The sequence below is a fragment of the Hylaeus volcanicus genome, unplaced genomic scaffold, assembly GCF_026283585.1.
Source record: "Hylaeus volcanicus isolate JK05 unplaced genomic scaffold, UHH_iyHylVolc1.0_haploid 12197, whole genome shotgun sequence".
In the NCBI taxonomy this organism is placed as follows: domain Eukaryota; kingdom Metazoa; phylum Arthropoda; class Insecta; order Hymenoptera; family Colletidae; genus Hylaeus; species Hylaeus volcanicus.
Genome location: NW_026533147.1, coordinates 99,849 through 122,153, shown reverse-complemented (window position 1 = coordinate 122,153; position 22,305 = coordinate 99,849). Strand labels below are relative to the sequence as shown.

The following is a 22,305-nucleotide window of genomic DNA, read 5'->3' as shown; positions in this document are numbered from 1 at the left end:
ACGACAAAAATGTCACTTCACTCAAAATAAAGTATGCTCTCTTCTTGATATATTACGGGGTCGTTGACAATTGCCTGTTAAAAATCTTTATATAAAAATCTCAGCATTATTTTGTAGGTTTTTAGGACTAAACAACCTTAGTGCACTATAATTTCTCTTACGAAAAGTTCTTAGCCAGTATTATTTTCACTTAATATATTTTTTGGAAACATTCATTAAGAAAAATTCTTTTGCACATTAAAAAAAAACATACATCTCTTAGCTACTCGCTTAAAAACAAATTTATACCGACACATAGAAGTAGGGGATCTTTCAGCGATAAACTAGTGCTTGTATAAGAGATAAATATGATGTCATTTTTTAGGTGAGTAAAACGACTGTTCATAAAAAAAATATGGAAATGCATCCATTTTCAGCTTCAAGGAAAATAAGGTATTTCCCTATCTTCTATAAATGATAGTGTTATATAGTCTACCGACAAGAGACGGCTATGTTTCACTAATTTTCTTCTTCCACAAAGCACAATCATTCATCTACTGGTGCTGCTTTTGTATTTGGTCATAAAGAATGTCATAGGCAACCGGCTTGATAATCTGCACTAAACCGAATTGTCGATTTCAAGGACTCATATCCTGACACCCGTGTAACAAAATATATCCTCTTCTCTAAACGAGTGAGTGTTTTTAGTAAAAGTGTTTTTTTATATAAACTGAAAGTAGAAATCATATAAAGTAAAATCATTTGACCTTTTTAATGATATTATTTGCAGTGGGAAGTGTTTGTGTAAATGTTTAAAAGAGTATTTTTTTTTCTTGAAAACAAATTGAAATGCGTGTCGAAAGGTTCTGGTGATTTCTTCATATTTCTCATTAAAACTAACAAATTTTGAATCCATGGGGAGACTTTGAATTTTTCAATGATATTTTATAAAATAAGTAAGAACAACAAGTGATTAATTTGAGCAATCCACTTGTATTTATACATTCTCCTGCTGAAGTTTTGAGCATACAGTAAGGATACAATAAAAATGAAAGACTCCAAATATCCAAGCATACCGATGCTTTTAATAGGTTATCTAAGCATTTTAGCTACTTTGCATGAAGCCCAATTAGCCTAACATTTGAAGTGACAATTTGACATTCGCGTTCTTTTTTTAATATAGAATTGTTTGCATAGATACGTACATACAGAAAGCTATGAACTCACATGCGTAACGAAACCATTTTTTTTAAAATACAGCCAAGAGAACGATTGTCTACATATTTCAATAAAAGTTTTCCCATGCGAATTAAAATGAAGACTAACATGTTAAACGTAAAGTGAAATCCGGTAAGGGTGGTCTGTAGTATTTTGACATAAACTCTTGTCAATGTGTATCCAATAATTCGTTGAATAATGAAAAAAAATTCCATCTCTACTTCAATTAACATCACTCTCAATTTTGCGTCATACATCAATTTACCATGATGAAACGGTGACGTGGAAAAACAAACTATAAAAAAAAGCTTTGTAACAGTGATTTTCACTAATCGTATGTTATAGTTTACGAAGCAGTACTACAATGTTGGAGTTGGTTTTAAAATAAGAAAGAAATGATTCATCACATATCCAAATACGACATCCATTAATAAACCGATTTATCGTGTTGCTACTTTCAGTCGGAGGTTATTGAACATATGCGAAACTGTGCTTTACAAAAATTTTGGTTATGTTGTATTATACTGGTCCTCAAATTTCCCTAAAATTTACTGTAACTTTCGTAATACAAAGAAATCATTTATAACATTAATTAGTCCTTATAAACAACTTGATGTTGAGAAAAAGTAATATGTCGTCATTATGCATGACGACCGCGGGCCCACTGCTCATCCGTATTTAAGTTTGGTTTTTAGCTCGGGAAAAAAAAGTAATGATTGGATTCACTTTTTTTAAAAATAATTCGAAAAAAAGTGGTATTTAGATGAAAGACTTAAAAATTCAAAATTGATTATATCTTCTTATTACGTACCTGTGTGAATTTATTTTTGGAATTATCTGAGCACAAGTTACTCCTATACATGAATTTAATTGACAAATTTAAACAATAAAATAGAACGCGCTAAAATGAAAACATATAATGCAAAACAAACTAATAAATTTTATTGTGATAATTTTAATAAAAAGAATTTAAACTCAAACTATTTTATTCAACGTTTTCGTTCATGACAAAAGCAATTCAAAATCTTGATGATATTTATTTTCAAACGAATTTGAAAGAAAAACATAAGAAGCCGCTTACCGTCTGCTTAGAAACAAGAATGAATTTTTTAAAAAATAATATCAAGTGTAATGTTCATCAAATTTAAAAAAAAAAATAACATGCTGCTTTCTCTAAAACATGAATACAGTAGTCAAATGACGGGATGGTAGTTCTAAAAACAACACAAGTCGAAAAATGAATTTTTCAAAACTAGTATGATTTAGATATATCTATAGATTGAATGATAGAGCGAATGTCTTCTTCAGTTAAACGAGAAACACCTTCACGCGTTATTACTACAACTTCAATATTTTGGTTTCCTTGATTATTTGTTTCAACCACTTCCAACAAAGCTCGTACAGCCATAACTTTGGCGTTATCATCACTGAGATCTTCTTGAACATTTTTCTCTAAAAAATCCTGTAGGGTTTTAGCGTTGCACCCTATTGCTTGAGCTTTCCAAGAAGTAAGAATTCCATGGGGTTCTGTTTGATAGAGGCCTGGGGATCCGTCATTCGAAAATCCTCCAAGAAGGGTACTGACTCCAAAAGGACGGCGTCCCCCTTGAATAGTATATTTTTGTTTTACTTTTGCTATATATCTTCCAATATATTCGACGCTTGGAGCATGTTCCATATTAAGTCGATAACTTTGTGCCTCAACACGCGCCATGTCTACTAATACACGTGCGTCAGCTTGAAGACCAGAAAAAGCTAAGACAACTCGGTCATCAATAGACACAATTTTCTTCGCAGAACGTGAGTCTTGAAGCTTAGGGGCTGTACGACATTCTACAGCCAAAACAATCGAATTTGACGCTCTGACACCCACCACAGACATTCCTTTTCGTACAGCTTCTGCTGCATACTCAACTTGAAGTAAATATCCATCTGGACTAAAAATTGTAAGAGCTCTATCATAACCCCCTGACATTATCGAATGCAGAAAATACGACTGTTTAGATAATATCAAATATTAATTTCATCAAGTGTCTACGTATCGTACCTGTTTATTCTGATTAGTGCCCCATATGCACTTTTCAACGACTGTCTGAATTTCGTTCTTTCAATAACTTTCGACAGTAAATTTTTTACTTTATCACGTAGATTCCTTATATTTCTTTTACCATTTTTTTATTGTAGCGCAAAACGCAATATTTAATTTTTTTTAAATGTCCATGAACAAATGTTATTATATTATCATTTAAATGTGAATCTATTGGATTCCTTGATTACACCAAAGAGTGGGTGTAATTCGAAATGAGTGATAAGATTTACTCTCACAAAATCGTCGAGACGATGTGGCGTTAAGTCAACTAATCGACTTTAAACGGTCTTTTGTATCACTAGCATAAAATGTTTTTTTTTCATAACCCAAACTTATTCGCTTTACATAAAAAAGAAATCACTTGAGATAAGGCTTACTTTGATAAATTCCTCAATTGTAATAAGTCATTAATTTAACCTAGCATTTCACTTAAATAACATTAGTAGAGAATTATTTCAAATGCGTTATACTGTGTAGGATTCGTCGTTATAAGATGACAGTCCACGTTAATTCGGTCCTTAAGCTCTCTCATTATAACAGTTGAAAAAAATGTTTACATTGTTTATTGGAGTATTTTTGAAATGTCGAAGTCTCCACACAAAAAACTAGTAGAACGCGGTGTTTTAAACGAATGCAAACACTGTGTAAGAACAAACGACAAATCTTTACTTTCTCTTCAATTCGTTTTCTAGCCTCTTAACTGAAGCGAGTATGAATTCGAGTACACATAAGTATGTAAATAAAGAAAGTATATTCAACTATTGACCCTTGTAAGTTTGTGGAAAAAAGGAAACGTAACATTTGTCGTTAGAGTGCAATGCATCCCTTTTTCTTTATAAAAAGTTCAATTTCTGTGTACCTACCTAGCAGAAGCTTAAAATTTTTTTTTATTCGATTGGCTAAAAATACTTTTCAAGGAAAGCGAAATATCTAGTCATCCTAATTTAGGGCTAGTAACAAAAAAAAATGATGTTTATAAAGGAATTCAACCTAGAAAAAAAAAAATTTTGATTTTTAATTAAATTAAAATTTAGTACTAGTTTACTTTATGTAATGTAGAATGGATAGAAACTATAACTCGTTTGAAAATAAAATATGAGCGTGTGTTTTTAATGATTCCATTTCAGAGTAGTCTTACCGAAGATTTATTATCAGAAACTTTCATATAGAACTATAATATGAATATATTTTAATTTAAAATCGCCCATTAAAAATGATTAGCATAGGTAAAGTCTGAAACAATTTTATCCTTAGGAGAGCAAACATATGATGGGAAATTGGAGTCGTGAAATATGAACAAATGAGAGACTAGCGACAAACGAAGAAGAATGGTGCACCCTTTAGTTGTCGCTACCTTTAAAGAATTTCTAGTTCTTTCAAACTAAACCAGTTTATTATATAAACTGGATACGCAGGTGCTGATTTTTTGAGCTAAATAGCACATGCTGTTTTAGGCTAAACGAATAATGGAATCTACAGTTAAACACAAGAAAAGTAAAGTATTTAAAAGCCTACAAGTCATTAAAATTTTTGCTTTTCACAAAGCACGTCACGCATGGCTTTTTTTAAAATTCGTACTAGGTTTTAAAAAAATTTTGGTACTAAAATATGTTGATGACTAACTAGCTCAACAATTGTCTCCACTCCACTTTGAAATCAGTCAAAAGATATGCTTTGAAAACATTCAAGCTTTGTAGAAAACATTGGGTTGGATGACGTGATAATAATTAAGTCGTTCCGTACACTAAATTTATCGTTTAAGTGCGAGACGTTGGAAAAAAATGGCATGTGACTCAAAAAAAAACTTTGAGCCTTGTAAACCATCCTGTTGAAATTTTATCTTCGTATTTCTATTCAGCCTTTAATATATAACAATAAAGCATGGGTCTTAAAAATAACTATTGTAACATTCTATAGTTTCTTATTAAAAAACCTTTGCTCTCCAAACGTCTTATCTAGTATGAGTACAGAAGTATAGATGGTGAAGAGCAAAGTAATAATCAAATGAAGGCCAGGAAGAAGTGATTATGCTTGTTTTCGACGACTGAGTCAATCGATCGGAAACTAAACCAGTTGTTTTTAATTTTTGACGCACTACGTAACGACACCAAAGCATTACCGTTAACGTTGTGCACTTTTTATTATTCTTATAAATTTTCTAGTTGCACTGCCGATTTATTAGCATTAAAATTTCAAGAAGTTGAAGGGATTCAGAAGCTCCTGAAAAATCACTTGATTCACTCAGAAATCGATTAAATATTTTAATGCATACCTTGTATTAAACGAAATTGTGCAGTTGCTATTCCTTCAGCGATAGATGCTTTGCAAATATCATCAAACTCATTACTTTCAATTACGAGACGCAATATCTAAAGAATGGAAAATGTAACTAGTCACAAAAACTTTAACGGCGACTTGACGCATAATCTGCTTGATATCCCAACCAGCAAACGTCACTGATTCTTCTAATTCTATAAAAGACTTTGTAGGTTTGGCAGACGCACATTCCTTCAATAATTCCTTTGATAAATTTATAGAAGGAATCTATTTCAGTAATCAGACAAAGTACAAAAACGACATGAAAACAAAAAAAACGCTAAAAATTAACCCCAGTATTTTACCCCAGCTACAGCTTCTACATTTTCGCAAGTAAGCACTTCATCCTCTGTAACTAATGTAGAAGAACTTTGTAAAAGCATAATTGCAACGCGTAAATCGCCTTCAGAAATGTCACAAATTCTTTTAACAGCCTGAAAACAAAGCTAAAGTCGTGCTTGGGTTTGTCTTTTAAGGAGGACCTGTTCTTCTATAGTAACATTTTCCTTAATCGCTATCGTTCTAATTCGTTCCTGTTGAATAACCAATTCAATCTGCATTAAGTCTCTATTGATAAAAACAAAATATACGCGTGTGCATAAATTTTACAGGGTTGAAACGGAATCTTGCACATCGGCTTACGATAGGATCTATAATGCTTTGTTGATAGAAACACATAAATGAGAGTCTTTTTATGTGAGTGTTTGTACACTACCGAGAAATGTAGTTACAAATAATAATAAAACGAGTGGTTTTCACATAATCTTCCATGATACGCCGTAAAGCCGATTGAGCATCCGATGTCATCATATCAGCCTCATCAAGAATTACGATTTTCCAATCAATAGTCGAGAGCCTTGAAAAAAATTGCATGCAATATAACGGACATAACAAAAAAAAGCTTACGAATCACTCGAGACCTTATTGGCACCCACAAGAATTTGAGCCCATGCTTTTATTTTATCACGTACGACTGAAATGCCTTTCAAATGGGAACGCATACACAGCCAAAGTTGACATGCGCTACTCAATTCTCAACAACCTCTTACCCCTTTCGTCTGAGGCGTTCAACTCCAATACACGCCGTTTAAAATTGGCAGAACTGTTTCATGAGTTTTTTTACGCAATACTTTAAAAATAATTTTTTTTTTGTTACCCGAATAACTGATGACAGAGAGCAAGAGCAGCGGACGTTTTCCCTGTTCCCGGAAGTCCATAAAACAAACAGTGCGGCATCTGTAAAATAAAATCAAAAAAACATTAAAAAACCTTATCCATCATACATGGCCTGTAGTAATAACATCCATCAACATTCGCTTAATATGGTCTTGATAAGCTATATCATTGATGGTTTTCGGTCGACTAAAAACTCCACATTACTAATAAAACCGTGCGCCAACTTACTATTTTTCCACCCATAAAAGGTCAGATGATTTGTTTGATACGCCTTGCATCGTTTGTTGTAACTCTACTGAAAATAAACGATTTTAGGAAAGCGTGGGTGGTTCAACGAGCCTGCGAAAAAATTAGTGTGATTAATATAGGAAATGACCTGTGTATCTGTGGCGCAAGCTGTCGCTCTCGGAAACCACAGTTAACAAAATATTTAATTTCCTATAACGTCTCGTCATTTTTTTTTTCTAGATTATGTTTCATTTTTTGTATTTGTCAACTCTTTTTTCATGACATTTCATGCTAGAAACGAATCCACGGTTTCTAATCAATGTATCACTTCATCGGACATTGCTGAACTACTTGGCGAAAACTTTTCTCGCTTCGCTTTGTATCCTGACGGAGTTAACCGTGTCGTGAGTGTCAAAACTAGTGCAACGATTCCTTTACAACCTTCAGGTAAATTAGTTTACGTTGTAATTATATTTAATACAAAATGTCAAACGCTTAGGTAGAAAACAAGGTAGGGTATGAATTTTCTTCTACAGTTTTGAGAACGGTTGGTAGCGTGTTTTTAGATATTCCTTTGCATGATAATGGTAATGAGTGCACGGAACAAGAAATACAAGCGGATGTAATACCAACTGCAGTCAAGCGTGCTCCGTTTTCATTTTTTAGATGCTTATTACGCCCATTAGCCGCTTCTAATCCTGCTGTTTCGGTTAGTGTGGATTTGTTGCAGAATTTTTTTTTTACACTCACTTCATTCTTTTAGGAAGCATTTTACACATGCACTATAAATTTCCAAACGTGTCGTATTACACCAGTGGATGTTAAAACAACATTAAAAATGGAAAAGGTAGTATAGCATATGCTAGATTGTATTATTAAAATAAATGTTTTACCTACGTTCAATCAGCGTCCCTTTTCAGTTTCAGGGGTGTGCTTAAAAAAGTTTACGTATATAAAATTTTTTTTTTTTAGGCAGTGTATGATCAAACAAATCAAATAAAAGTATCCCCATCAACCGTTAGCATGCGGCCTTCTTGCGTGCTAAAGTCAGTCGATACATTGCCAACTATTACGGAAAAGGAAAAAATATATTGTCCAAATAACTTACTTCTCTTTTGTACGCAACTTTATGTTTTTATCCCGAATTGTTTTCCAAAAAAATAAAGTTCAACATTCACTTTGACCAAAACAGAAATGTGTGGCTTATAAATTTAGTGACATTGTTTTTCTGTTTCGTATTCATCTAATTGTTTATATGTTTTCTGAAAGGGTGTCTTCGTTTAAATACAAGATTAGTGTACCGTACAAAAGTAGTACCGGTTCCCGGTTCGTGGGATGAAACGATTCGGTTGAATATACATCAATTAAACGAACTTGTTTCACTTGAACTTTTTGATAAAGTAGTGCGAGGATTAAAACATATATTTTTACTCACATTTTTTGTACAGGATCTTGGTGTCAATTACACCAAACTAGGTGGAATCCGTTTTAACTCCATTAAACTTGTACCTAATGTACCTTATAGTACTTCGTATGTTACCAAGATTCTTCTTAAACCATCTTGTTTCACTTATTCTTTGAAGCGTTGAATTTGTGGTGACTCTTCCCAAGTCTGTGCCTCTAGATCTTCTGTTGCGATTAATAGAAAGCAACCAAATAACAAACAATTGTTTAAGTCAGCTTAATTAAATCTTTGTAGTTTTAAAATGTTACAGATTATGATTTCAATCATCTTTGTGCTTATGAAGATATAGATCAGAATGGATTAGATAAATTCAATATTGCATCGTACGATACCGACTCAATAGTAACTCATACTTCACAATGCGTTCGTGTTGAAGCGTTTGTAACACTGTCAATTCAAAGGAATAGTACAGTTTCTCCTTTTTGGGGTCATGTTGCACTTTCCTCCATCCCTCTCACCTGTGATGTACAAGTTACTTCCACACCAAATTTCCACTTTGTCTATAATCTTTTGCGATACATTAAATTTTGTGCTTGGGATTCGTATGTTTTCTTTTTGTCGACAAACTTGAGAAAGTCTATAAAATTGTTTTCAAATGTAGAACGGCTTTAGAAATCATTACAACTCTTTCAAGATTTACCTACTGTTTCAAATCATTCAAAGAAATAAGTCTCGTTATTGTAATCTGGTATGGCTTAAGCTTTCTCCAATACTATGCGGCTAACGTTCATTTTCTCACATAGGTCTTTCTTTTGTTATCCTTCCTTTTGCATCTCATCGTTATTTTTATTTTGCGTACATGGACGTGTCAATCTGATTAAATTCATTTGTTCTGTTGCAGACCTTACTTTACTGGTGTTTACCCTGGATATTGCCTCCACTTCGTCGACAATCTTTTCATACGATGAAGGCAGAAAATAAACCCATTCCATACAAATTTTTAAATTCGGGAGGACCGACCATTTTTTTCAAACAATTCATCACACCTCAGCTTTTAAAGGAGTTTGTTGTCTTTCAGGTAATTTTTTGGTTTTATTTATAATTTTGAACATAGCAAGTAACATGTTTTATTATTAATGTTACTAACGTCGTTCTCATTATTGTAAAACTGAATATGTTCGCATATGTTTATTTGATTCCTTATTACAAATATTACTGTTGATGATATGTTCATTATTGTGATTTACAAAAAAAAATTTTGATTACATAAAATAGCTTCTTTTCCTACCATATTTCTGTTTTTAATAGTGTTTTGCTATTGCTCAAGTATTCATTTTAAAATATTTTTAATAGTTCCTTTTGTATCACCACTTTAATTTTTTAAACCATTGTACATGATTTAAAAAAAAAGATAGGAAAGACGTTTTTATATCTTTTTAATTGTAGGATGTGTTGATTCGTATTGCTCAAGTAACAGAAACTTTCTGTTATAACTTAAGAGACCCTTTTTGGTTCCATAGATACATGGTATATTCCTAAAACAATAAATTACGATTGTATGAGAAACAATGTTTTTTTTATAATACCTTCAGATCGTTGCTTTAGGATTTTCTTTATCCTATATAAGCTTAAATTTCCCTTACTACTTCCAGTTAGCAGCAAGCTACATTTTCTCTATAACAACAGGTAAATGTATAAACGTTCAAATAATTAAACTTCATAGTAATTTATCAACGTCCAAAATGTATTTTCAAAAGGAGGAGTACTTATGGCCCCACTGCTTCCTTTTGTCATGTTTTTCTATCGCGTTATTAAAAGTTTTATTACTGTATTAAGAATAAATGACTCACCTACAATTTTTGAAACATTCTAATTCATCATTTCTTTTGTGTGTGAGATGCAAAACTATTATATCAAGTTACTTTTTGTTTTAACAAAGCGTAATTATCGACCAATTGTAATTAAAAAAATTTCATTTACTACTTATTTTACACAAGGCGTCATCCATGCAACTACCACCAGACTCATGCAGACGCATTAACCGACACGTCAACGCTGACGCCTTATCAATACCCTCAAAAAAAATATCACGCAGTATCACGTGCTGTGTTCCGAACGCAAACACCTATTTATGTTTTCTCCCTTAGGGTGATTGACCCTCTATGACATTCAGTTTGTTAATCTTATTAGCATCAGACTTCTTTCAAAAAACAAACTGTAATGCACACTCTACGAAAGCATATTTTTACTCTTTCAAACCACGTAGCACATCAATTTAAAGTCAATACAAAAAATAGGCTTTTATCGAGACGTCTCTCTAACATAAGTTTTACTAAAACAGAATTTAATAAAAAAAATGTAAAACAACGGCCGTATGTGAAATTTATCTTACATGTGTATGGTTCCCTTACCGCCCTTTACTTGACAAACGAATTTATAGTTGATTTTTGTCCAGTACGACTTTATTGAATATTTTAAGCATTTTTTTCCTATTAAAAAAACAGTTTGTAGCCCAAAACGGGCTTGTAACTCAGTTTCATTTTATCTTTCCCTTAGGCTATTGGACCGTCTATGCAACCTTGTATTGAGGGATGCGGTGAAATTTTATTGTGTGACCGTTTTACCTATTGGATGAATCGGGTGCTACGGCGTCATCCTTACCTTCAGTCTTTTGTTTCTGACAATTGCATCAAATTTATTCAGTATGTCCCTGGAGATGTTGTCATAGCGATGACTACTGAGCCGTCCCCAGTCAAAGTGTGTAAACGAATTGTTTACATAGTAAGTGTGTCTCATCATATTCATTATTTTTGAAAAAGATGTGTGTTTGCAAATCAGAATCATGAGACATTTCCTGAGATAAGTTCTGAAGAGTCGAACGATACGAAACCTCACATTACAAGGTTTAATTCTCCCGATACCAAAATATGGCTTGAAGTGAGTTTTTCGTCCAATAACACAAAGCATGTTTTCATCTTGTTTTTTTTTTCTTTCTTTTGACTGTTTAAGGGAGATAATAAGTTAGAGTCTTATGATTCACGCCACTATGGTCCAATACCTATCGACAACATTGTTGCTCGCGTCCTGTTATGTGTAAGTTGAGATAATAAAAGAATTCTAAATATTTCTATAAACTACTACATACTCAAGATTTGGCCTTTGTCGAAAATTCGTTGGTTCAAATCCGTGGAAAGGTAAATTTTCTAGAAAAAAGTGTGAAATTGAAATGCCATGCATCTTTTTTTATCGGGTTACAACCATAGACTATTCTCTTATTAAGACTAACAACTCTTCCCTTACTTACACGCATTACTAATGTGCTATTGTCGTAGTACAGGCCACTCTTTCTTATCTTTTACCAAAACGTTCAATGATTCTGAATTGCGAACAAACATTTACTTTACAGACAAATTTCTTTATGAAGTAAATCAACAAACTAACTCGATTTTTAAACAGTACAAAGAAGTTTGATGATTTGAAAGTAAAAAAATTTCTTATTCAATCAAAAAAATACGAAAATTTAACCACTCGACAGAAGAAATTATAAGTTTGTTTACTTTGATTTTTTTTAGAGTCAATTAAATATAACTTTAAGCTTTCCGTGCAATTAGAAGACATACATACTTCATTTTCCTAAAAAAACCCTTGACACTTTCCGAATTCTATTCCGTATTTAAAACCTCAACGAAATCTATAGCAGCGCATGTGTGCTTTTATAGGGGAAGAAAAATACTTCACGAAGGGTATTTTTCTTCGCCTCTGTTTCTTTTTTTTTACATGATAGATGATCTAATCGATGATTACGGTTTCGTAAAAATTTTAGTAATACAAATAGGATACCACGCTACGTTGAAACGAATATAGTTTTACTTTTGTATGAGTAGGCTATAATGGACGGCGTTACGACATTGTATTGAAACAATACACTTGAAACATACTGGCTATAGAGAACAATTAAATGAATGGTGACACCAATTAACAAAAGAAAACATGTTCTTTTGCATTTTAATCACTCCACAGGTCATAGACAAAAGTTTGCAAAAAACAAACAGAAATTTGTCATATTTATAAACGGAATAAGATTCAATTTTACCATTATTGGTAAGAAGCCTACAATTTATTATAAAATTAAAAATGGATCAAACAAATAACGAGTCTCTCTCTTTTCGTTTTTTACTCAGCAAAGTAGATTCTTATTGGTCTTTTTAGGCTCTTCTTTCTTTTGTTCTTAATTAAACACCAACAATCACATGATTGACATCCACACTGAATCTAGTTATCTCACTCTTCTAATTTAAAACGATAGTAACACATAGTAAAAAAATTAAAGCATCATAGCGAAATATTCATCAAATGACATAAACCCTAGTATGACTGCCTTGATTATACTCACCAGTGCGCTTAGTTATGGTAAAGGTTACCAAATACATTATAGAAGAAAAACAACATGTAAACTGATTCATTTTGTAATTTTAGTAAAAACGTTATCAGAAACAGACATAGATTTTAAGAAATATGTTCCGTAGATACATGTATTTGTTTACCAAAAGTATATAAATTTGTTCTACAATTCCTCAAATAGAATTTTTAAATATTATTCCCACAAGCATGTTCTAACTAAAAACTTCATGAAATTAAGAAAAATTCTGAATTAAGTAGAAACCTTTGTAACACTACCTATGTATTCCACGAGTTTAAACACGTATTTGACTAATTATACCATCAATGGTAATGAATCTGCGAATATAAATTAAAGAAAAAAAAAAAACTAAGAGACAAGCGTTTCTTGGTCCTCTAAGTGGTATATGATACCTAACTTTAAGAATCAAACGAATTGAAACTCGTATGTACTTATTTCATCAAAACATACACCTTCATCAGTTACGAAACTCCTGACAGGAAATATTTTCTGAACGCTTTTTATAAATATTTTTGAGAAGAGATATTTTTTTTGCAAGATAGGAACATAAACAATAATGCGCCAATGGTCTTTTATCTTAGCCTAAAAAATACTCCAAGGTGGGATAATGACGCAACAAAAACACATATCAATTAACCCTAACTGTCTTGATGCAAATAGACGTCCTTATATCTCACGATAAGCAGGATAAATCTATTTTCAATCTCAAAAAACTCGTTGGCAAAAACATGCAAACTTCTGTGTCTTCACGGCCATTGGTAGCGATAATCATTGTACGCACAATCATGCAAACTACATTCCAAGCAGATTACACGTGAGCATGATCGAATTAACCTTTAGGTGAACAATAGTGCGAGCATAATATAAGTAGGTTTTTTTTTTAATCTGAAAAAGTTACTGCTTCTTTTCGTATTGAACTAGTCTATTACATTTCGTGTAAGTTACCATTCGTAATTTAAAATCCTTTATCCTTTTTTCCCTCGTTTGTCACACTGTTTCTTCCTAAGCAGTCTTCTTATTTACTGCAATTCAACCTTTGCTTCACAGAACAAGAAACAACCAGTGTACATTTTTACTATTACCTATTACGCATGACAGCAATGTGCCTTAACTTTAACTTTCAATGAGAACAAGTAAAATGTTAAAGTTGGAAATAATTAAAATTTCTAATCTAACAAAGGTTAAAAACATAACAAACACTTCGATTATCCCTCTTTTTCCGGCTACAAAATTTTTACTGTAGAGTTAGCAGAGAGATCAATTGTTTTTACTATAGTAAATGCAGTTTTTTTGAGAAATTACAACGCATTTGTGCAGTTACCGTGTGAAATTGTCTCTCTTTAATTTTCTGTTTTCTCAAAAACAAACAAGTATATTGCTATTGTATTATAAAAAACTAAACTTGTTAAAGATTTTTTAAAATTACAACAAAACCCTTTTATTTTATTTTTTATAATTTATCATTTGCTAAGCAACCTTGAAATTAAACATATTGGACAAGCAAAATGCTTCACAAGTTTTTTTCCAATTTTACCAATAATTAAACAAACTATGTATTCCAATCCGATATTTAAAAAAACTAACTAGTAATATATTACAAATGTGTAACACAAAGAACACGGATAATTAAGCCTCTTAAACATGTGTTTTTGATAAAAAATTAAAAAATATTTAAACTGTTTTTATATGCAAAATAATTTTATTGTGGGAGGCCGGGAGTTTTTTTCTAAATGGTCTAATGGATTTCTGCCAGTATTTTTAATTAAGAACATCACATAAAATGGAATGTTGATATCTTTTTTTTAAAAAATACTTTCGATTTTCGTAAACATATTTTAACAAAATGACAAACATGACAGATATGTACGCACCTTCAGCAGCATCACTGAGCATTCATAATCATTCTGCATTGCTAAATAAAGAGTTTCAAGATTCCCCAGGTAATATATTAATTCACGTATGGTTTTTACAAAATAACCTGGAACCGAATACCCCCAAAGCGGAGGTGTTCAAATTACCTTCTCCATTAATATTTACTCCTCAATTCTCAGTCAACAAAGTATCTTGTGGAGTATCGGTCGCTGCTTTTTTAACCAGTAATAATATTTAAGTTGAATCATCTTTTTAATATACTTTATTTTTTAGCGAACGGTCAAGTTTTCACGTGGATTTTAGGATGTGGTAGTGTCAATAAAAAACTAGATTGCCCACAGCTACTCTCTGCTTCGATAGAACATCTTATAGTAGATATTGCTTGTGGAAATCACCATATTTGTTGTCTGTGTGGTTAGTAACAGCATTTGATACCAACTAACCCCCACATTGTTCTTCACAGAAACTGGAGCAATTTTGACAACAGGCTGCTTTCATTATGGACAGTTGGGGACTTATCCAGCAAATTTAACTAATGAATTTTCTAACGAAGGTTGTTATACAAATCAAGAATGCACTTGCGACAAAGTCAATTTACAAATTGTTCAGAACAACTTGTAAGAACTTGTTCTTTTTTTTTTATTTACTGTGTGACATGTAGAAAAGATGTCTTCTTTTTAACGTTCAAGTCTCGTGTCGTGAAAATAGCATGCGGACCTAAGCAAACGGTTGTTGTCACGGAAGACGGCGATGTTTGGGGGATGGGTCAAGGAGTCTGTGGTTGGGAATACCAAAATGTGAAAACTTCCGGAAAAACGCCAAGTACATTGATATATACTATTCCACAAAAAATTGAGCTTTCTTTGGGGAAAAGAAGTATAAAAATCGCAGAAGTCATTTGTGGCAACAATTTTTTTTTAGCAATAACTCGTATGTAAAACATACTTATTTTTTCATTGTAAAATCCAAACTAGAGTCAGGTGGCGTTATTAGCTGGGGTTGTAACAAACTCGGCCAGCTAGGCCATGGTGTTGTCTGCTCGTACGGGCTTCCTCATCCCGTATGTCTTTCTATGTTGTTTAAACTGGCACTACAATTTTTTCACAGGTGCTGTTTCGAAAGGAGCATAATATTTCAAATGATTTTATAGTAGAAGACCAATTTGAAAATTCCTCTAATGCTTCATCCTCAGACGGTATTGTAACATACATTTATAGTTACGATTCTTGTATAGCTAAAACATCTGAGGTAATTTCCTTCTTAGAATAAAATAAATGACTGTATTTTCTTATTTAGGGGTCACTATGGTTTTGGGGCCTCTTTGGTTGGACAAGACCAATATGTGTTAACGACATTTCTTCTTTTAAGGATTGTATTGGATTATCAACAGCTCTGTATGCATCTTTATTGTTCAGAGAGGTCATTTGGCTAGACACAGAGGGACGATTATTGATTACTAATTTAGAACTACCACTAAAGGTGCTAATTTCTGACTCAAGCTTATTTTTGCAAAGAATTTTATTCCAAACAGACTCAAACTGTATATGCAAATAATGAAAAACCTTTCACTACGCTAAGCGCATCATCAAAATTAATTATAGCCATGTCGAGTTCACCATGCCAGCAAGTTATTTGTGAAGAATTTAATCAAAATTTTGAGGTTTCTGAGGATAACTTAAAAAGTATAAGTGAAAATCCCCTACTTACATTTCGCGATTTGTCTCGTAAAGATGCGTCTTCAACCAACGGTATAAAGAAATGAAATGAAATTTAAGAGTTTTACTAACTGTTTATTGTTCTTAGAAACAATGAGTTCTACCTATTGTACTGATCATGCTTTTGAACAGTCCGAGTTTCCTTCGACTGTTTTTCCTCAGCATAAACATGATGCTCAAGAAATCCCGTGCCAGTATTGTGCAGACAAAAATATTATCATTCAAAATATACAAATTAAATTAAATCGTTTAGAAGTAGGTTAATATTATGTCAGAATTAAATAAACAATCTGTTGGGGATGGGACATTGTAGGCGGAATTCAATGATACATTGTCCCAGTATCAGAGAGATCTTCAAGTTGTGTCGGAGACTTTAAACAAAAAAAAGGAACAAAAAGAGATATTCGAGAAGCGTTTACTTGATGTAATGTTTGTAATGTTTTTTATTAAAATTGATGTTTTGGGCTTTCAACTTTTAAAGATATTACAAGAAGGTCCTAAAGAAAATATAGATTTATGGGCAGAAAAAATTCGGTCGGGAATAGACGATTCTATTTCTAAAGATCCTGATGTTTTACAAGGCTATACCCCTATGTTAATTCTCATCAACCGTTTTGTTCAAAAGTTTAAATATTTGGAAAATCAAAAACTTCTCTACATGGAACAAAACGTGCGTTTGGCATTGAACATTATATGGTCATGCATTATTATATATTCAAGAACACGTCTGAGTCATCCATCATTGATTATGCCCAAAAGTTTGACGCGACACTAGAAAAACTTTTAAAAAAAGAAAAAGAATTTTTGTCACTACAAGAAACCAACACAAATCTTACAATGGAAAATCAAAGTAACACTTTTTCCTTTTAATTCTGAAATTTTTTTACTAATTTTTATGTGTAGCTTTATCACAAAAAATTAGCAGCTTAGAACAAAGAATTAGTCTACTGAACGATTCAAAAAATGAGGAATCCGAGACGATTTGTCAATTAAACGTATCATTGGATACCCTTACGAATCAACTAAAAAGCGAACAGAGAAGTATGATTGACATATCTGTATGAAGACACGTTTAATAGCAAAATATTTTGATTGTTTATCAGAAAACCAAATGATGAGTTTGAAAATTCACCGTTTAACAAGCAAATTAGAGAAAAAAACTATGTACGGACGTTTTATGAGAATTTGTTTAATATCTTTTAAAATGTTGTAGAAATATAACTAAATACGAAACGGCTATTACATCAAGCAAGAACATACAAACAAAATTAACTGATTTGGAATCAGAATACTTTGAGTAATCTTTAAAATGCTAATGTGCTTCTTATTTTTTTTTTTAGACTGAAAAACAAATTTCTACAGTCGGAAGAAGAAAAAAATCAACTCCACTTAAAAATTAGCGCTAAGGACTATGACAATGAAATATTGAAGACTGAAAAAGAAGACTTTTCTGAACAAATTGAAAGGTACCAACAATCATAGTAGACACAAGCAACTTCACGGCCTATTACTAATTGTATTAGGTTGAAATTATCGTTAGAAACAATTGAAGAGAAACATACTAGGTGGCGTGGTTGTATATTATTATAAATCAATGCTTTAATGTTCTAAAATTGAATTGCAAGATTGCAAGAAGTTTTATCAGAAGAAACTGAGAAAGTAGAAATGGAAAGAAGACAATTCGTAAGCTATACATTCTTTTAGTCGAATTAATCTTATTTTTTTTTAGAAAAATGAATATACTACATTAATAGAACAATTAGCAACAACCAGGAAATTATTAGAAAAAGCTGAAAAAGCACTGAAGGAATCTCAAGATCAAAAAGATCAAGTTAAAAACAAATAGATTCTTTTTCTTATATTGCGAAATTTGACACAAATATGTTTTCTTTAGAAAACTAGAGAGCTGATGGCTATTATTGAAGAAATTCAAATTCAAAAATCGACACTTGAGGAAAATGTTAGTTGTTTTGTTAAAAATTTATATTTCTACATCTTACTGTTTGTATTTTAGTTAAAATCAGAAGAGAAACAATTTGTAAAGGATATTAAGGTCTTGAAAACTAAGAATTTGCAACTTTCAAAAGAATTAAACACTGAAAAATTGAGAAAAAAAGGTTGATGTACTATATAATGATATGAGTGACATCTAACACGACTTTTAGAGGAAGAAATGTATCTTGAAGAACGTAATAATTTTTTTTCCAGAGAAATAAAACAAGTCAGTATAACTTAAGAAATACAACACAGTTTTTTATTCTTGTTTTCTAGTTAAAAACTACAATTGATGAAACAACAAAAAGTTATAAAACTCTGGTGGAAACATTAATGCAGCTTGGGTGCGTGGAACTAGAAAGTTTAAAAGGTTCCAAACAATCGGATCTAACTTCAAGGATATTAAATGAATCATTGCCGTGGTTTTTTGAAAATCCTAAACAAATAGCCAATTCCTGTGTTAGTTTTGTAATTTCATGTTTTTAGTATAAACAACCTTTTGTTTTCGTGGAAACATGTTTTCATAAAATGATAGATGTTCGGGTCACATTTTTTTCTATTTTTTGACTAGGCTGACAAAATAAAACAAATGGAATGTCGTTTACATGAAAAGTAATTACAATCCTTAGTATAAGAAATTTAAAAAAATAACATATTCTTTTTACATGACAGGAATAATCTTATTGAGAATTTAGAAGTCACTATGCGGAGTATGGAAAACAATTACAAACTGTATGATAAACGAACACCATCTAGTTGCAGTAATTTTGTTAATTTTTTCAGCAAGCTGGAAAGTCTTCCCGAAAGTTGTGATACGTGTGAATTCCTTCAATCACAAGTGGATGCTCTCGAAAAGGAAGTCCTTGAAAAACAACTTTTTGTTGATAAAATGGATGTCACGCAACAATTAACTAATGTCCATTGCTTAAGTGATACAAAAGAAGATCTTTCCTTTACTAGAACTCATCTGACAACTCAGCCATCCCACATTCAAAAAAACCCCTCAGAGAAGCATCCTTGTTCGGTAACAGTACATACAGGAATAGATTTTGCTCACTCAGCTAGTATAGCAAATACTCACAAGACTCTGAGAGATGATCCATCTTGTATATACATAAGAAACCATCCAGAACGTGCGATGAATCCTCTGTATAATAATATGCTAAGTTTCAAAGATAAATATGAATCCATAAAAACTGATGAACATAACATCAACTCAACGTCGCCGTATACTCTATCAAAACAATTGGCTTGCTCCCATGACCGTGTGAATCCTCACGTTATTTTAACTCGTTTGACACCAAGCCTAGAAGAAGAACCATTTTAAAATTTAGAAAATTGTAATTTATTCCGTAAACTTTTATCTATATGCTGAAAAATTAATATACTTTTTCTCTTAGTTGGTTGCGCAGAAAAAAAAATTCAGCTACAGAACAAAATAGGATTTTCGATAATTAACATTTATGACAAAAGGACGGATAATAATTACCAGGCGATATGGAGGTTGCACAAACCATGCAGCCAAGCCTCACTAATAGTAAATTTTATCATTTCGCAACATATTTTTTGAAATCTTGGATGTGCACTTACGTAGATTTTTTTGTCAATATATTTTTGTAATACTCCGTTTCAGCTTCAAGTTTCATCGTACAAGATATCGAGTGGAAACTCTATGCCAACAACACAATCTCAATGATTTTACGCCATTAAAAAATTATGAAACCATAATCTTTGATGAAATCTAAATAAACAGGGTTTTGGCGATACTTCTGACCTTGAATTTCGTATCGTTTTTTGTTCTTTCAAACATACTTTGACCACAAAACAATATTCTTATAAATAATTTGTTACTAAAAAAGTTCAATTTCTCTCGGTGTGCATTAACAAGATGAGATTCTACTATGTTTCCTCTGCTCGTTTTAATATCCACCAACGAGTTTCTTTTCTAACAATAATATATAATTTTTTTGAAAATTAAAATAGATATAACAAGTGAACAAAACATATATTACAAAAGATATCTTACTATTTATTTATAGATTGTTTTACAATTTTTTTTCAATAAACACTCTTATTTACTATGCCGACGCTTATACTTGAAATAAAATATTTGTACGCTTTTTTAAAAAAATTTAAGCTCGTGTCCATATGATTTTTTATTTCCTTAAAACATCAAATTAGGTAAAAACGAATAAATGAAAGTAGGTAAAGCATAAGATATAACGATTTTTGCTCTAAGCATTCTCTCCTTTTAAATAATAAGAGTTACCGTTAATTGTCCCAAGTGTAAAAATGTTTAATGTTTTCTTATATTTTAATAATAAAAAATTATTTGTTTAATCAAATTTTTTTTTTAATTAATTAATTTATTTATTTAATTTTTACTGAACATTTTTAATTTTTCGGGAATTCATTATTAATATTCAATCTCTTAATTTAAAAAAAAAGAATAGTAGTTTTAATATTAAATCTTATATTTATAATTTCCCAAATGAAAATATTGTCAACAATTGATATAGAAAAATTACATTGTTAAAATGAGTATCATGTTTAATTTCTTTTATACTATCAAAAGAATGAAACGTGCGTGTACATTGAAATGGATACGTTCAAAGTGCAACTCGTGATATTTTTTATAACATATAACTTCTCGAATGAAACAATTTGACATCTAATAAGTAATATTCCCCAATTCAACATAACAAAACTGTGCGTGGTTCTACTGCAAAATTATGGTCTTTAATGCAATGTCAAATAAACAAGAAAAGCTAAAAAATATGTATAAAATCGGTAAAGTGAAAATTTTTGCAAGAGTACGTGTATCAGCTTTTAAGGAAATACGTTTGTTTAATTAAAATTTCTCACTATGCAATAATAAGAAGCTTCACTGGAAAAAAATAACTCACATAATATGTGAACTGAATTTTAGGGCATCGTTATGGATTTCAAAAAAATTGAATTTATAACAATATAAGACACACATTCATTTTTACATTTTAATAACATAAAGCGAAGTATTAACACTCAAGTGAAACATAGAAACTTTAGATTTTTTTTATGAAATAAAAACAAGAGTTACAACATACAATGTTTTTTGACGTTCATCAATTGAATATTACCATTTTGATTCTATTGCTTTTTCAACATAATAGAAAAAAGTATGTATTAAAGATAATCAGAATATTCAGACGAATTAAGATATAGAATAAGCTTTTTTTTTTTTTTTTCAAAATTCAATTTTTTGCAACAGTGAAAAAGTAGCAGTAATTTTTTTCTTTCTCCTATTGAAATTATTTTAATATAAATTAATTAGACGACTGAGTTAAAAAGTTGTACTCTAGTTCATGAATCTGGTCTCTTTTTTGTTACGATGTTTGCCATGTCAGCATCAGAATACAACGAGTTTCAATTCTTTTTAAAATATAAAATATTTTTTTTATTATATATTTTATAAAAAACCACGATATTAAACTATCTTAGGAGCAATAAGTAAGCATAATTTTTTTTTTAATAATAATACTTATTATTGTTTTTATTATTAAGATGAATGCAAAAATGAAGTTTACAAATTATAAAACATTTACTATCCGTCCTATGATGTTAGTGAGTAAAAAAGAATTGATACTTTAAGCTGAGTGTTGGGGAAATATGCAAATTGCGCAGAAGTCAATGAAAAAAAAATGCTGGAATTCAAAGTATTAACTGACATTTTTTTTTTTATTGCAGAAAATTAAATTTGCGTAGTGGGTAGGACCGTATGAAGATCATGAGCTAGGAACGTTTTGCTTCTAAAGGTACGACGAAATGTTCTAAGATTTGGTTTTCGTGTTCAATAGATTTTCATTAAGAAAAGAAATGTTTAATGGAACAATAAATTCCGGTTAAACAATCA

General features: G+C 31.3%; 4 protein-coding genes and 5 long non-coding RNA genes across 27 annotated transcripts; 3 read left to right on the top strand and 6 right to left on the bottom strand.

The window, feature by feature from the left end:
- Window positions 1–183: 183 nt before the first annotated feature.
- On the bottom strand, window positions 184–1,866 carry LOC128882942 (uncharacterized). Of its 2 annotated transcripts, XR_008458637.1 has the most exons (4): window positions 1,463–1,866; window positions 1,306–1,414; window positions 1,207–1,255; window positions 184–1,113 (listed from the first exon to the last, which is right to left on the bottom strand). It is a non-coding gene; the product is annotated as an uncharacterized LOC128882942 (long non-coding RNA). The 2 variants fall into 2 exon arrangements; XR_008458636.1 differs by having other exon boundaries at window positions 1,306–1,866.
- Window positions 1,867–2,300: 434 nt separating this feature from the next.
- LOC128882943 (uncharacterized) lies at window positions 2,301–3,232 on the bottom strand. The gene has a single exon (XM_054134807.1). The coding sequence runs from the start codon at window positions 3,170–3,172 to the stop codon at window positions 2,450–2,452; it is 723 nt and encodes a 240-aa protein (XP_053990782.1). The 5' UTR covers window positions 3,173–3,232; the 3' UTR covers window positions 2,301–2,449.
- A 1,668-nt stretch (window positions 3,233–4,900) lies between these two features.
- LOC128883079 (uncharacterized) lies at window positions 4,901–7,252 on the bottom strand. 2 transcript variants are annotated; one of them, XM_054135070.1, is made up of 13 exons: window positions 7,007–7,177; window positions 6,886–6,964; window positions 6,759–6,838; window positions 6,652–6,704; window positions 6,509–6,584; window positions 6,318–6,458; window positions 6,212–6,260; window positions 6,085–6,156; window positions 5,908–6,036; window positions 5,702–5,830; window positions 5,559–5,655; window positions 5,406–5,506; window positions 4,901–5,350 (listed from the first exon to the last, which is right to left on the bottom strand). In XM_054135070.1, exons 1-12 carry the CDS (start codon window positions 7,054–7,056, stop codon window positions 5,445–5,447), a joined length of 1,017 nt encoding a protein of 338 aa, XP_053991045.1. In that variant the 5' UTR covers window positions 7,057–7,177; the 3' UTR covers window positions 4,901–5,350; window positions 5,406–5,444. The 2 variants fall into 2 exon arrangements, with proteins under 2 accessions (XP_053991045.1, XP_053991047.1); XM_054135072.1 differs by lacking the exon at window positions 6,886–6,964 and having other exon boundaries at window positions 7,007–7,252.
- On the top strand, window positions 7,082–11,141 carry LOC128883078 (uncharacterized). Of its 3 annotated transcripts, none has more exons than XM_054135069.1 (16): window positions 7,082–7,195; window positions 7,247–7,453; window positions 7,506–7,517; window positions 7,573–7,715; window positions 7,770–7,853; window positions 7,979–8,123; window positions 8,276–8,406; window positions 8,455–8,537; window positions 8,590–8,681; window positions 8,755–9,013; window positions 9,073–9,159; window positions 9,215–9,266; window positions 9,313–9,489; window positions 9,858–9,938; window positions 10,004–10,097; window positions 10,968–11,141. In XM_054135069.1, exons 1-16 carry the CDS (start codon window positions 7,150–7,152, stop codon window positions 10,997–10,999), a joined length of 1,725 nt encoding a protein of 574 aa, XP_053991044.1. In that variant the 5' UTR covers window positions 7,082–7,149; the 3' UTR covers window positions 11,000–11,141. The 3 variants fall into 3 exon arrangements, with proteins under 3 accessions (XP_053991044.1, XP_053991043.1, XP_053991042.1); XM_054135068.1 differs by lacking the exon at window positions 10,968–11,141 and adding an exon at window positions 10,169–10,390 and having other exon boundaries at window positions 7,085–7,195; window positions 8,761–9,013; XM_054135067.1 differs by lacking the exon at window positions 10,968–11,141 and adding an exon at window positions 10,169–10,390 and having other exon boundaries at window positions 7,086–7,195.
- On the bottom strand, window positions 9,645–10,400 carry LOC128883081 (uncharacterized). Its single transcript, XR_008458721.1, has 3 exons — window positions 10,262–10,400; window positions 9,998–10,211; window positions 9,645–9,946 (listed from the first exon to the last, which is right to left on the bottom strand). It is a non-coding gene; the product is annotated as an uncharacterized LOC128883081 (long non-coding RNA).
- Window positions 11,142–11,413: 272 nt separating the features above from the next.
- LOC128883082 (uncharacterized) lies at window positions 11,414–11,888 on the bottom strand. The gene is made up of 3 exons (XR_008458722.1): window positions 11,716–11,888; window positions 11,557–11,614; window positions 11,414–11,495 (listed from the first exon to the last, which is right to left on the bottom strand). It is a non-coding gene; the product is annotated as an uncharacterized LOC128883082 (long non-coding RNA).
- A 104-nt stretch (window positions 11,889–11,992) lies between these two features.
- On the bottom strand, window positions 11,993–14,176 carry LOC128883080 (uncharacterized). 7 transcript variants are annotated; one of them, XR_008458716.1, is made up of 7 exons: window positions 13,914–14,176; window positions 13,777–13,853; window positions 13,475–13,716; window positions 13,282–13,413; window positions 12,956–13,227; window positions 12,350–12,865; window positions 11,993–12,296 (listed from the first exon to the last, which is right to left on the bottom strand). It is a non-coding gene; the product is annotated as an uncharacterized LOC128883080 (long non-coding RNA). The 7 variants fall into 7 exon arrangements; XR_008458719.1 differs by having other exon boundaries at window positions 11,993–12,865; window positions 12,956–13,035; window positions 13,089–13,227; XR_008458718.1 differs by having other exon boundaries at window positions 11,993–12,865; window positions 12,956–13,028; window positions 13,089–13,227.
- A 403-nt stretch (window positions 14,177–14,579) lies between these two features.
- On the top strand, window positions 14,580–20,256 carry LOC128882868 (polyamine-modulated factor 1-binding protein 1-like). Of its 9 annotated transcripts, none has more exons than XR_008458590.1 (28): window positions 14,581–14,927; window positions 14,977–15,117; window positions 15,167–15,320; window positions 15,365–15,633; window positions 15,678–15,763; window positions 15,811–15,951; window positions 16,000–16,182; window positions 16,235–16,451; window positions 16,507–16,673; window positions 16,732–16,842; window positions 16,900–17,088; window positions 17,139–17,268; window positions 17,322–17,459; window positions 17,522–17,582; window positions 17,632–17,715; window positions 17,759–17,884; window positions 17,942–17,983; window positions 18,044–18,101; window positions 18,148–18,249; window positions 18,313–18,378; window positions 18,433–18,535; window positions 18,584–18,639; window positions 18,690–18,872; window positions 18,985–19,025; window positions 19,086–19,145; window positions 19,197–19,753; window positions 19,814–19,950; window positions 20,008–20,256. XR_008458590.1 is itself a non-coding variant. In XM_054134658.1 (28 exons), the coding sequence occupies exons 1-27, from the start codon at window positions 14,675–14,677 to the stop codon at window positions 19,738–19,740; spliced, it is 3,645 nt and encodes a 1,214-aa protein (XP_053990633.1). In that variant the 5' UTR covers window positions 14,581–14,674; the 3' UTR covers window positions 19,741–19,753; window positions 19,814–20,256. The 9 variants fall into 9 exon arrangements, 7 of the variants coding, with proteins under 7 accessions (XP_053990633.1, XP_053990634.1, XP_053990632.1 ...); XM_054134658.1 differs by having other exon boundaries at window positions 14,581–14,771; window positions 14,832–14,927; window positions 19,814–20,256; XM_054134659.1 differs by having other exon boundaries at window positions 15,365–15,579; window positions 15,684–15,763; window positions 19,814–20,256.
- Window positions 20,257–21,700: 1,444 nt separating this feature from the next.
- LOC128883067 (uncharacterized) lies at window positions 21,701–22,282 on the top strand. The gene is made up of 3 exons (XR_008458706.1): window positions 21,701–21,902; window positions 21,957–22,016; window positions 22,140–22,282. It is a non-coding gene; the product is annotated as an uncharacterized LOC128883067 (long non-coding RNA).
- Window positions 22,283–22,305: the final 23 nt, after the last annotated feature.